Here is a 14,150-nt window from a genome sequence, read left to right as displayed (position 1 = left end):
AATAACCCACGAAAACACACCTTTCTCCTTGCGTTCCCCAGCGGCGATGAGCGAGGAGAAACCTCTGTTTTTGCAGGCTAGTTTTGTAATTGATATTTTGTTTTAAGCAACAATTAAACAATTAATCTGCTTAAGGTAAGTCCCCTTCTGTAAAAAAATCTAATCGAAATCGAAATCGAAAGTACCGAGGGGATTTAACCTACGGCTTAGCTTTTGTAAACGCCAACATTCCACCGTAAATAGTTCTTACGTTTATCTGGTCGCCGTCTATCTAAAATTCGTAAAAGGCTTTCACTGTACAACACCCCTTTCAACTGAAAGGTTTGTGGTATAATTCGTGATTTCAGAATACTCGTGCCTGTCTACAGCAATCAGTGATATTTACCCGTGCGTATTGAGTAACGGATTTCAAATTAAAACAGAAATCCAATAACCTCGCACACAATGGTTAGAAGTTCGTCGCACAGTGTAATTTTGCTAGTTCCTTTGTCAGGCGCGATGTGGATGCGTAACGAGACAATTAACGGCTGTGACGGGGAGCGACTGGTTTTACTTCTACCTGCTTGCGTACAGTTTTTGTTTTTTTTGTTTTGTCTTGTTTTTTTTTGTTTTTTTTTTGCATTCGACTGTTAAAAGTCTCCCATTTTGGTAAAAAGGATCTGCGCCGTTTTCTATTTGACTAGAGACATCACTAGTTTGATTGAGAAACAAATTGTAAATAGTCTATATTTGCGAGAGACAATATTGCCTATTCTTTATTACAGGGGTACTTATATAACATTTTCATGTGTTTTATGTTTCCCTCAGCCTTAGGTGTTTTCACTGATCATGAGTTCTATAAAAAGTCTGTTCAAGTGGATAGGTGCGTTTTCTCTACTAACGTTTATCCTGGAAAGAACGGCAAGCAGTTATGGAGGTAAAGCATTTGAATTGTTATTAACCTCTTAGGAAGTTAAGACTGCTTTCAGACACAAACATGCATGTAGAAAATACACTCAAATTAGCTGTATCAGATTGATTTTTCCTTGCGAGCAAGCTCTCCCGGGGCGCTTTGGCGGCGGGTTGGAAAAGGAGGACCTTCCCCTCTTCCCTCCCCCAACCCCGTACCCCTGGGGAACCCCAAGTGAGCTTTCTCGCTATGATTTAATAAGATCCTGTTCCCTCCTATGTGACGGGGGGGACGTAAGGTGTTACAAAAACCGCAAAACCACATAAAAATGTAAAAATACCCCAAACAAGAGAGTGCGATAGGGTATTTCCTAAAATTCGGTTCTAAAATTGTAAATCGCCTAGTCTTGTAAGTCAAGTTCGGCTACACGGCTTCTGTGATCGCAAGTCCTCACATTCTCCTCCTTGAGTGAAAGACGCCATCTTTCCTTTGATTTTTCGGCCTTGTCTTATCCATTCCATAGGAATGAAATACTAATACGTTAAAAGAAGGACTGACAGACCTTTAAAGCATCAATGGAGTAGAGCACCTAGACCTGATAAATTCCTTCTTAGTGTCCACCTTACTGAAGCGCGTGGTCTCCATTGGATGCTTCGAGTTGGGCGGGTCTCTCAGCGGACTGTTTTCCATAGTTGATCTGAGGGCACATTTCAGCTTTTTAAGAGCGACGGTCAGGAAATATCGACCATGATATGGACTTTAACAACGACCATGGCAAGATGTTTCCATGGTCAATATCTTGACCATAGCAAGATGTTAAAAAATCGATTTCCTTCATTTTTTGTCTATAAATAGCTTTAAGATAGATAAGTAATCTGATGTAAGTTGTTCTCGCAAAAAGCCTTTTATTTTCCAGGAAAGTAACAATAACAGTTTTCATGGTCGGAGTCTCAAAATGGCCGTATTTTCAACCCGAAATTTGCTAACATCAACTCTCCTCGCGTTCGCAAATGTAGCCGCAAGGAGAAATTTGGACACTTTCCATCCATAGAGCAACTCTTCTTCTTTCACTAGAAGGTACTTTCAAAGCAATATCAAGACTCGTTGAACTAACATAATTTAGAAACGAAGAACAGGTTTTTACGATGACAAAAACTATAATTTAGTAGTTGTTTTCTGCGGCATTTTCCTTCATGTGGTATAGCTCCAAATTTTCCCGGTCCTCGTTATTCACACATTTAGACATTCATCTAAAGCATACCTGAGAATTGGCTTGGGTTCCTTTAGGCAGCCTCCAAACGAAAGCATCGAAGTCCGGTAAAAATAGTGAAGCGTGACCAAAATAACTTATTTGACGGCTCCAAGTTTCCTCGATCATAAAGTAACAAGACGAAATATCTTCCTGTTCCGTCATCCTTAGCGAATTACCATTGTTAAAGTCCATATCTTCGATAAAAAGTGAGTACCAGAAAAAGCGCGTTTGACTTTTTCTTCTTCAAAATACTGTCGGGATCGAAAATGTTGCTCTTTCAAGAACTGCGTTGCGTTACTACCCATCCTCGGAGACCCAGGGAAAGATAGTGGGGGCGAGGGAAAGTCTGAACGAGCGGAAAAATATGGCACGAAGAAAAGTAAAGAACGGCAAGAAGAGCCCCTGGGGACAATGTCTTACCAGACCAGTTCCAAACGGTCGCCGCCGTTCTGACTTCTGATTGGTGCCAGAAAACTTTGGTTTTGCCCCTGGGTCTCCGGGGATAGTTACTACCGTGATTCCGTGACTGTCATTTCAACGGCTCCGCCTCTTCAAACGTACGTTATGTCACGTGCAGTCACGGAACAGATTGTCACGCAGAGTCGCCGTTTGGTAGTGTTCAGTGTTTCAAAATGGCTAAAATTGACCCAGTTTCACCTTTTTACCCCACTTTTTGATTGGAAAAAGAAATTTTGCAATGGGAAAACCTACGAGAAGTACAAAAAAACGAGCCTTTAGGCTGTAAATATCTACTTTTGTGAGTTTCGAAATGGGAAGTGTTTACACAATTACCGCCGGCCTACCATGAAAATTCCTGAACTTCGATGGTGTCTTACGGAGATTACATTCAATAACCCAAGCCAATTCCCAGGTATGTTTTAAATGAATGTCTAAATGTGTGATTTAAATAGCATTAAGAGAATTTGGCTATATACCACATGTTAAATATCGCCGTCGAAAATGAGTAACGAACGTAAGGTTTTGTTATCCTGAAAACCTATCCCTCATTTTTTAATTATTTCAGTACGACGAGCTTCGCTATTGCCCAGAAAGTATCTTTTAGTGGAAGAAAAAGAATTTTTCTGTTCATGGAAAATGTCCAAATTTCTCCATCCGGCTTCGTTTGCGAACGCGAGGAAAGTTAATGTTAGCGAATTTCAGGTTAAAAATTAGGGCAGTCTGAGACTCCGGCATCGAAAACCGATCTTCTAATTTTTCTCACAAATAAAAAGCTTTCGGCAGGAACAATCTACTTTAGGTTTCTTATCTACCTAAAAGCTATCTATGAACAAAAAATGAAAGAAATTGATTTTTCAACTCTTGCCACGAAATTAAGATTTTGGTCGATTTTCCGTGACCGTCGCTCTTAAAAAGAGGGGAAATAGGGGCGTGACGTAGCTCCTTTAAGTGTATGTTAAGCAAAGGAATAAATTCTAACTTAACTGGTTTGTAATGCGTCAGTATCATCTCTCTGTAACAGTCAATAGTGAACGTGGATATTTTTTCTTGTAGCCGCCATATGTAGTCCTCCATGTTTTCTGTTTTCCAACACTACGGATATCATCGCCGTCGACTACAAAACGTCTGCTGTACATTCTGTGGTCACTGGATTAACCAGAGCTGTGGCACTTGATGTTCATTTTGAAAAGCGTTACATTTTCTGGAGTGATGTTTCTGAGCGGAACATAAAACGTTCAGGTATTGACGGGTCCAGTATCACGACAATTATCACCAATGTTGGTGTTTGCGATGGATTGGCAGTTCAATGGATAACATCAGAATTGTACTGGACTGATACTACTCAAGATACGATATCCAAATCTGACCTGTCGGGTAATAACCAGCAAACAGTGCTATCCTTGGGACTTAATAAACCTAGAGATATCGCTTTGGATCCTGATAAGGGGTGAGTTTCCTCAAGTCTGTTTTTCTTTTGCTCGTCCTGTTTTGTCAACGGCCGCAATGACTAGATTAGACCGATTATTCGCTTTTAAGTGAACTATCTTAAGCCTGAAAAAATTGCAAACATTTAACGGTATCGCTGAAACTCATTGATAATTTTGGTGAAAATAAATGAATAAATAATAATATGAATAAGAAATTTGTATTTCCGCAGTTCACATCATCATTTTATGTTTCATTCCTTTTACCGCTGAAGATGAAGTCAACAAATTAGCCTGCTCCCAATGCGTTGGTCTTCATAACTCAATTGGTTAGAGTTCTGAAGCGCTTTCAGAGGCCATGGGTTCGAATCCCGTTGAAGTCCCGAAATTTCTTTTTTCCAGTTAATTTGCAATTGACCATTGCAAATTTAATTTAAGCAGTTAACCACTACAGAAAATACCATAACATACCATAATGCTCTTTGTTTGTCACCCCAGAATTTTACATAACCATTGGTTTCAGTTTCTCTAGGGGCCGTTTTGGCGCCCAAGAGAAACTAAAGACAATACTTATGCAAAATTTTAGGGTGACAAACAAAGAGCATTATGGTATGTTCTGATATTTTCTGTAGTGGTTAATTGCTTAAATTGCAATTACCACTTCGACGATCATAACTTCATTTTAGGAGGGAGGGGCCATCTCTGTTGTTTTCAAGTGTTTGTCTGTGACCGATTCATTACTGCCGGTGTGACGTCACATACTAACGGGCGACAGCTGTTGGGTCGCTTGTGCAAATTTGCAAGGGACACCATAGTCATTCGAACAAAAGAGGTCGGGGAAAAAAATTAAAAGCTTGGCAAATATTGCTATTTAGTATCTACTAAAACAGTACTCAATCAGTGAATATCCTGCACTATTCACTGATTCACCTCCAGTTCCTCCGAGCGAGCGACGCCAACCTCGCGTAGGTTGCGAGCAAAATGCTTTCCCGGTTTGCTGCCGCAACAAACTAAGAAATTTCACAACTAATCAAGCAAGCTATTTTCGAAATACACTTTATGGGACTCTCAACCTCCAGGGAAAATCAAATTGCGCCCCAATCTATCACAGTATTCATCCTCTTATCTTATGGGGGTTTTCTTTTAAGCCCAACTTGTAGTCATACATTGATGAGAAAGCCAAAAGGGCTTGCGCAGCTAGCTAAACAGGCAAACTCTTTTTCTTTTTTTTCTGTTTTGATTTGTTTTTCGTAGTTGAGATACCTCTGGCTACGACCATCTCTGACTATTTTGGTTTTATATTCCCAAGCTAAAGTTTGCATCAAGGGAGCTCTCTCTATATATATAGCAAATAAAACATATTAATATGACTGTTGAAAGGAAAAAAAAATACTCCGCAAAAAGGAAATATTTTGGCAAAGTAGGCTAAAAACTCTGCAACCTACTGGACTGAATAAACGTATCCCTAAGTCCAAAACTGATTGGCACGTGATTACTAAATCACTCCCTTTGGTTATTACTTGGTGTTACGATGCACGAATTTGTGCTAATTAGTATATGCACATGATGAAACTACTGACACCAGGAAATGTTGATAAACCAATAAGATGCACGGGCAAAGTTCTTGATTTGCTAATCAAACTTATTGACTGGCCGTGCTACGCTTCCCGAATACGTAGAAGATCATGGAGGGCCGTAGTGTCTCGTACGTTAAGTATTTAGTTGCATTTTACGTGCTTAGAACGCCACTGTATATTTGAAACAGAATCGCAAGATTTACCGATTTTATCCCTTTTTGGTCATCCTTGGAAATTTCTGAAGGCTCATTTTTCGATTATGAGCATCAAATTTCGGTGTCAAGCACGACACCCAAGTGAAAAATACAGCTAAATACCCAAAACACAGTTGACGGGAGAGAGGATTTCATAAGGGATACATCTCACCAAGTGCTGTGAATGAAACTTATAAAACACAAACAATCCCTGAATTTGCCCATGCATTGTTTTTTTATGAGGGTTTTTTTTTCACCATTTCCTTACCGTGGGGGGGTCACTGCACGGCTTCAACCTCAGTAGAGTTCACCAACATTTGACAAAGTACGCGAGTTAATTGGAATTATCGCAATTTTAAGCGACATTCTCACCGCTATATAGTCGTCGTGGTATCTTAAACTCCCTGACTTGAGGCACTGCCGGTGGAGAAAAAAATTACTTCCGGACATCATACTAGAACTTTCCTTAGTCTTCTTGCTTAGAGTCCCTGATTTCAGCTTTCAATTTGTTATTTAAAAACCACTTTTGTCTGCCATAGACGCTGTTTGAAGCTGGTTGAGCTGTAGTTATCATGAATTCAAAGGTACAAATGAAAAAATTAAAATAGCTTAAGCACGTATTTCGAGGCTATTTCGCATTGTTTCAGAATCAAAAGGCCGACTGATCGATGCTCTTAATAGAACCTCCTATTCTGGAGACTAGACATAGCCAATTTTAGAGAAAAAATGATCAGAAATAATTTTTTATGCACTTGGTGGTCCCGTAACTGAAAGAAGATGGCGATCCTGCAATACGGTCCGCGACACAAAATTACCAAAATTACACAATCACGGACACAAAATACCAAGACGGTTTATGGCAAGCAAATAAAAGCGACAACAAAGCTCACACACTTTATAGTGATCAAATTAGCAATGTATAGCAATTTTTGCCTAGCTCATTTAATCTTCTCCCCGACCTCTCTGACCGGTCTTGTTGGAATGACTATTGTGTCCCTTGCAAATTTGGACAAGCGACCCTACGGCTGTCGCCCGTTAGTCACACATGAGATGGCCCCTCCTTCTGCTTCATTTAAATTTGTATTTCCGCAGTTCACATCATCATTCTAATAATAATAATAATAATAATGATTATGATGATGACGATGACGATGATTATAACGATGGTGATGATGATTATGATGGTAATGATAATAGTAAAAAGACAACAACTTGTTAATTCATTTTTTTCTGTGATGGTTTAACATGCAGTATTTAAGAAATGGTAAACGTGCAGCGTGCAACCATGGAGTTATGGATGCACGCGGGAGGTTGCTAAGCACGAAAGAAGCGTAAGAGTCGCACGAGGCGATAGCCGAGTGCGACTCTAGCTTCTTGAGTGCTTAGCAAACCTCCCAAGTGCATCCATAACTCCATGGTTGCACAGCTGCAACGTTTACCATTTCTTTTATAACATAATCGAAAGAGGAAAACATTATTTTCCATTTGCCTTCAGTTGAGTCATCGGTTCTAGTTCATGTATGCTGCCATCTGCCCGCGCGTAAACAAATCACGTTCTATGTTTTTCAAAAACTTGTCTTTGAGTTTTTCTTTCGCTGAATCAACCGTTCTCCGTCTTCAGGTAAATTGCAAAAACGTTTTTCGTTGTTATTCTGAATGGCATCTGTCTACTTGCTCTTAATATTAGGGTAAAAACTTTGAGGGAAAACTATAGCTGCAACTATAAACAAAAAGACTCTAAAAACTAAGCTAAACCTAAATAAATGAAATAATTATCAAGCTTATTTATGTGACAATTTTTGAAATAAACGTAAAGTAGAAATGAGAAAATTTGACCGTAATTCCTTAAGGATAAAAGGTAACACTAATTTCAAAAAGAAATTAACTAGCTTTGTATCGAAATCTGTCTGGGGAAATCCAGCTATGAAAGTCAAAGTTGCAACTGAAATTCGCCGACACACAGCCGGCGCTGAAGCTGTTGTTTTTAGACCGTTCTCTGAACGACTGTTATGAATGAACACTGAGGAACAAAATAATACACACAGAATTTATTTTTTGAAAAATTTATTTGAAAACCCAAATGTTTCTGTACTCAAATGAAATTCGCTTATTCCAGTGTAATGTGCCTGTTTAAACTCAACTAAAATTTTTAATCGATGCGATGAAAACTTCACAACAAAGCTGTCTAGAATTTGAGCGTGTTTCCTAAAATATTTGCTTGAATTTAGCATCAGCTTGATCAAAAAGTCAATAACACAATGCTAATTGATAAATTTACATTTCAAATAGAGTTCTCTTCTATAAAAAACACACAAAATGTACCTTAAATCTTCGCTCGCTCGATTTTCCTTCAGCCGATTCTAGCGCGAGGAAAACAGTGATTCATTCATCCAGGGCAAATTTGTCGCTTGATCTTTTGTCTTTTTTTCCTTCAAAACGACAGCTTAGTATTTTTCTTCAACTTCCACTTTTCATCTGTGCATTTCATTGGTGTATTTTACCGTCAGGAGAGGAGATTTGTTGAATTTGCCTAAATTTTACCGCGCTAGCTCAGTTTCTTGGCGTGCACCCACGGGCAAATGGTAGTGGCTGACTGACCAATCAGAGCGCGCGATTTACTTGTGTTATGTTATAATATGTACTGGCAGATGAATAATTATGTCTTCTATAAATTGACAGGCTGATGATTTGGACAGATTGGGGTTCCAGCCCTAAAATCGAAAAAGCAGCCTTAACAGGGAGTCAGAGAGTTGCTATAGTCACTTCAAACATCAAATGGCCGAATGGGATCGAGCTTGACAGATGGAATAATCGCATTTATTGGGTAGATGGAGCTGTGGATCGAATAGAATCTGTCGATTACAATGGTAATAACAGGAAACTGCTTGGGCCAATAACTAATTTTCATGGTTTTGGAGTAGCCATCATTCCTCCTTTCCTGTTTTTCACTGACTGGGCTTCAAACGGCCAGATTCACCAAGTTGACGCAATGACCGGGTACTTTGTTGTCAGCAGAGTCAGCTTCACCGGTAGGCCCATGGGCATCGTTGCATATGACCGTTCCAGGCAGCCTCCAGGTAAAGTGAATCGTGTCCCAAACTTACATTGTATTCAACCTCGTATCTTTTGCACTTTATGGGACTCTCAACCTCCAGGTAAAATCAAATTGTGCCCCAATCTATCACAGTATTCATCCTCTTATCTTATGGGGGTTTTCTTTTAAGCCCAACTTGTAGTCATACATTGATGAGAAAGCCAAAAGGGCTTGCGCAGCTAGCTAAACAGGCAAACTCTTTTTCTTTTTTTTTCTGTTTTGATTTGTTTTTCGTAGTTGAGATACCTCTGGCTACGACCATCTCTGACTATTTTGGTTTTATATTCCCAAGCTAAAGTTTGCATCAAGGGAGCTCTCTCTCTATATATAGCAAATAAAACATATTGATATGACTGTTGAACGGGAAAAAAAATTACTCCGCAAAAAGGAAATATTTTGGCAAAGTAGGCTAAAAACTCTGCAACCTACTGGACTGAATAAACGTATCCCTAAGTCCAAAACTGATTGGCACGTGATTACTAAATCACTCTCTTTGGTTATTACTTGGTGTTACGATGCACGAATTTATGCTAATTAGTATATGCACATGATGAAACTATACACCAGGAAACCTATGAAACCATGACTCCATGATACTTTCATTATATGACATAGACATTGGCATATACTAATTAGCATAAATTCGTGCACCGTAACACCAAGTTGTAACCCCCTTTATTACGTCACAGTAAGTTACTCTAATCATTTGTTATTATACCCGAAGCAGAAACCCCTGATGAAGGCAGAAGCCGACAAGCGTTGGGTTTCAATTAAAGCAATTCATGTTTGAAGACCATTCTCTCGAGTGCAATTTATATATATGTATATATATTCGTCTTTTATAATTACCAGTGGTAAGGTTTTAGACTTTTACATATTACATTGTTTAAAAGTTCCCAGTTCCCAGTTCCCAGCTAGCAGAGGGTTCTCAAGGCAAGAGTTAAATGAGATGAAGGAGAGAGACCTCTGCCGCCCCACGGCGCGTTCTTTCACGTAGCCGCCGACCATATTTGTGGTCGAAACTCACTGGTTTTCAAAACCGGTTTCGTTTAAAGTGGAATGCGCATGCCTTGTTGAGGCCGTACGCTGGAAATATTTGAACCCACGGTTGTGAATAAGCTAGCTAGAGTTTATTCCATTTATTCGTATTTCGGAGCACAATCACTTGAACTGGTACGCCCTTAAACGTTACTGGTTGTTATAGAAACGCCAGTGTATGCGTGTATGTGTAAGCATTATTTATTTATTTCTATTTTTTTTGGAGGGGGGTGGGGGGATGTCTCTCTCTTTCATTTCATTTCGCTCCAAACATTAGACGATGAAAAAAAAAAATGATGATACGTTGTTAAAATACAGCCCGCTTTCGGAAATATCTGGCGCTGTATAGTCTGCAACTCTCTTCATAGCGGACACTGTAAGGGCCTTTAGTTAGTGTCCTTATTAGCGGGACTTTATTTCAGTCAAACGCATGTAATTTATTGTTAACTGTGATTTAGCTGCTGTCCCGTTTTATCAGGGTGTCCGTTATAGCGGGGTGTCCGCAAGGCCGGAAAAACCGTTGTTTTCTGGGATTTAACGCGGTCGCACAGTTAAATCGCTGAAGGCCGTAATGAGTAGGCTGATAATTTTGCAAGTATTAGTAACAACCTTTACCACTTATTGCTTTCTTAGAAGTGTCTTTACTTGCACATTTATGTTTTATTACGATTTTTTTTAAGTTTCAAGTTCCTGTGCTACAAACAACGGCGGCTGCAGCCATTTTTGCGTGGTGAAAGCTTCAGCCGGCCACGAGTGCGTCTGTCCTGTTGGTTTGTCATTGAAGGCAGATGGAAGGACATGCAAAAAGAGTAAGTCTCCAGCTACTTTGGCTATCAGAACAGCTCCTGTTCTCTCTGCAGTAGAAAATATTCTTCTCAATATGCATTCGAGTTGTATTAGAGGTGTTTTCGTCTTCGTCTTCTTCTCCTTCTCCTTCTCCTTCTCCTTCTTCTTCTTCTTCTTCTTCTCCTTCTTCTTCCTCTTCTCCTTCTCCTTCCCCTTTTTCTCCTTCTTCTTCTTCTTCTTCTTCTTCTTCTCCTTCTTCTTCCTCTTCTCCTTCTCCTTCCCCTTTTTCTCCTTCTTCTTCTTCTCCTTCTCCTTCTTCTTCTTCTCCTTCTTCTTCTTCTTCTCCTTCTCCTTCTCCTTCTCCTTCTTCTTCTTCTTCTCCTTCTTCTTCTTCTTCTCCTTCTCCTTCTTCTTCTTCTTCTCCTTCTTCTTCTTCTTCTCCTTCTCCTTCTCCTTCTCCTTCTTCTTCTTCTTCTCCTTCTCCTTCTCCTTCTCCTTCTCCTTCTTCTTCTTCTTCTCCTTCTCCTTCTTCTTCTCCTTCTCCTTCTCCTTCTTCTTCTTCTTCTCCTTCTCCTTCTTCTTCTCCTTCTCCTTCTCCTTCTTCTTCTTCTTCTCCTTCTCCTTCTCCTTCTCCTTCTCCTTCTTCTTCTTCTTCTCCTTCTCCTTCTTCTTCTTCTTCTCCTTCTTCTTCTTCTTCTCCTTCTCCTTCTCCTTCTCCTTCTTCTTCTTCTTCTCCTTCTTCTTCTTCTTCTCCTTCTCCTTCTTCTTCTTCTTCTCCTTCTTCTTCTTCTTCTCCTTCTCCTTCTCCTTCTCCTTCTTCTTCTTCTTCTCCTTCTCCTTCTCCTTCTCCTTCTCCTTCTTCTTCTTCTTCTCCTTCTCCTTCCCCTTTTTCTCCTTCTTCTTCTTCTTCTTCTTCTTCTTCTTCTTCTTCTTCTTCTTCTTCTTCTTCTTTTTCTTTTCCTTATTCTCCTTCTCCTTCTTCTTCTTCTTATAGGTAGATTCAGATATCTCTGATTTCGAAGACCTCCGTCAAAATCATTTAATCTACAGGATTTATAGGAGGAATAGAAGCCCTCAATAAACCCCTTAGGAGCCCTTGTTATAAAATCTTTCAAATGCATTCTGACTCCTGATCTCAGCAAATAGTATCTGTATAACAGGCAAGCCTCCTCGCCCCTTCTCACGGCAAAAAATCTCCTATTTTCTGGTAATTTTACCGACGGTTAATGTATTGAAAATGCCACGTCAGTTCACGATCCGTTTTCTCATTTCGGAATTCGCAAGAAAAACTCGGCGTTCACATTCCGTTAACACCAGGAGAATATGCTGTTTAGTTCATGTTTTCCAGCACACGGAAAACGAGGTTGAACAATGCGCTTTCTCTCTTTAAGCGGGAATTTTACCAAACGGTTAATATAAGGAAAACATGGCGTCCGTGACTCGTTTTCTCACTTCAGAAAAGACAAGGACAACTTGGCATTCACCATCAGTTAACAGGGGGAAAATATGCTGATTATCCAGGGCGTGGAAAACGGGGTTGAACAGTTCGTTTTCTCTCGTTAAACAAAACTTTAACCAAACGGTTAATGTCGTGAAAATTTCATGTTCCTGACTCCTTCTCCGACTTTGGATAACACAAGGAAAACTCCCGGGAAAACTCAATATTCACCGGCGGTAACACCAGAAAAACATGTCGTTCATTTCACGTTTTCTAGCACATGGCAAACGCGATTCAACAGGGCGTTTTGCAACTCATTTTACCATCGTCATCAGCAACATGTAAACAGGCCGTTGACCGCCATGTTTTATTTGGGTCCAAACATTTTCCTGCCAAGAATTCTCTTGGATCCACCTCTGGTACCTTTATTAACTAGTAAGTCTTAGGAACAGCGATGTCTTGTACATGTTCAAAAGTAACATACAGAAGGACGAGCGTGCACTAGGGGAGGTCTTGGAAAGAAATACGGTATTATTGTTTGAATAAAACAATGTATTTTAATGAAAACAAGAACTATCGAATTTGCTATTTTCAGTGATTATGTACGAAAAAATATGAGAATAGGAGATAAAGCAGGGAAAAGGACACAGAGAAACAAAATCATAATTTCTTTGAGGCTCGATAACGTCAAAAAACAAAAAGATGTCAACCCTAAGAAAATTAAGGTGACAGGTTACTCGTGACTTGCCTAAAGACCTTGGCTGACTCCCTTTTCCTTTGTTCTTAAAGTAGTTCGTCGGGTTTTGAAATGCAAATAAACATTTAACATGACGACTTAACAAACAGTCGAAAAATGACATCGCAACTTGATTGACCAATCAGGTCAATAACTGGAGTTTAATACCATCCCAACTGGCGTAATACAACTCACTTTGACTCCGCTGAAGATTACTACCGCACAGGTTGTAGAAAATTCAGACACTGTCAAAAACAGTCCTATTAAGGTGACTCGACCCAGTTTTTTAGGGGGGTACCATCCTACTTTGAAGCTCTCTGGTATCCCCACCGTGACTTTTATCGTAAGTCTAACACATAGAATGGATAACATATAGATCAATCTACAATATAACATAAAATTTTTGGCGATCGGAGTAAATGTCACGTGGTTATAATGCCACGCCCCTTTGAGGCATTTATAACCACGTGACATTACTCCGATCGCCAAAAATTTTATGTTATATTGTAGATTGATCTATATGTTATCCATTTTATGTGTTAGACTTACGATAAAAGTAAAGGTGGGGATACCAGAGAGCTTCAAAGTAGGATGGTACCCCTCCAAAAAAACTGGGTCTAGTCACCTTAAGGACTACGATAACCCGGACGATAATGCTTCACCTACTTATAAAAACTTTAACTTGTGTTACCCTTTGCAGAAATGGATAAATTCCTCATTTTTACTGACGCCGATGCCATGTTTACTGACATTGTTTCGTTGGATGTGAACTATTTTGTTGCAAGGCGTGTGTTCTGGCTTCTTGGAAATCAACGCCCAATTGCTGTGGATTACGACCCTGTTGAGGACAGTGTATACTGGACTGATGTTGCACAAGGACGAATTATCAGCATTGTCTCTAATGAGACTTCACTGAAGTTCACGGTTCTTTTTCGCTGCAATGTAAAAGTACCAGATGGCCTGGCCATTGACCACGTGGGGCGAAATATTTACTGGACAGACACAGGAACAAACCGTATTGAGGTAGCTCGGCTGGATGGGACGAGCAGGAAATTGTTGATCAAAGATGGGCTCGATGAACCCAGGGCAATTGTACTTGATGAAAGGAATGGGTGAGCTATAAATCGAAAAAGAGTAACACGATATAGCTGGTCTCTCTTGCAGCCGTTTTTGTCTCGTCACGCAACGCTCTTCAATACGAAAACTTAAAGGGGCTATGTCACGAGGGAAGGAGCGTTGCGTGACAAGAGAAACACGGTTGCA

The 14,150-nt window shown here is 39.9% G+C and overlaps 1 protein-coding gene across 3 annotated transcripts in view; it reads left to right on the top strand.

Moving 5' to 3' along the window:
• Positions 1–786: 786 nt before the first annotated feature.
• LOC140930732 (low-density lipoprotein receptor-related protein 6-like) overlaps positions 787–14,150 on the top strand; it is a 43,300-nt gene continuing 29,936 nt past the window's right edge. For 2 of the 3 annotated variants that reach the window (XM_073380436.1, XM_073380434.1), the window contains exons 1-5: positions 787–916; positions 3,654–4,047; positions 8,475–8,872; positions 10,608–10,736; positions 13,588–13,999. In XM_073380436.1, the coding sequence (XP_073236537.1) occupies positions 829–916; positions 3,654–4,047; positions 8,475–8,872; positions 10,608–10,736; positions 13,588–13,999 (1,421 nt within the window). In that variant the 5' untranslated portion in view covers positions 787–828. The remainder of the gene's footprint in view (positions 917–3,653; positions 4,048–8,474; positions 8,873–10,607; positions 10,737–13,587; positions 14,000–14,150) is intronic. The other variant, XM_073380435.1, reaches the window with a different exon arrangement.

Source organism: Porites lutea, chromosome 3, assembly GCF_958299795.1.
Source record: "Porites lutea chromosome 3, jaPorLute2.1, whole genome shotgun sequence".
NCBI classification, from domain to species: Eukaryota; Metazoa; Cnidaria; class Anthozoa; order Scleractinia; family Poritidae; genus Porites; species Porites lutea.
Note: the sequence above shows the minus strand (reverse complement) of the source record. Positions and strands in the feature narration are given on the sequence as shown.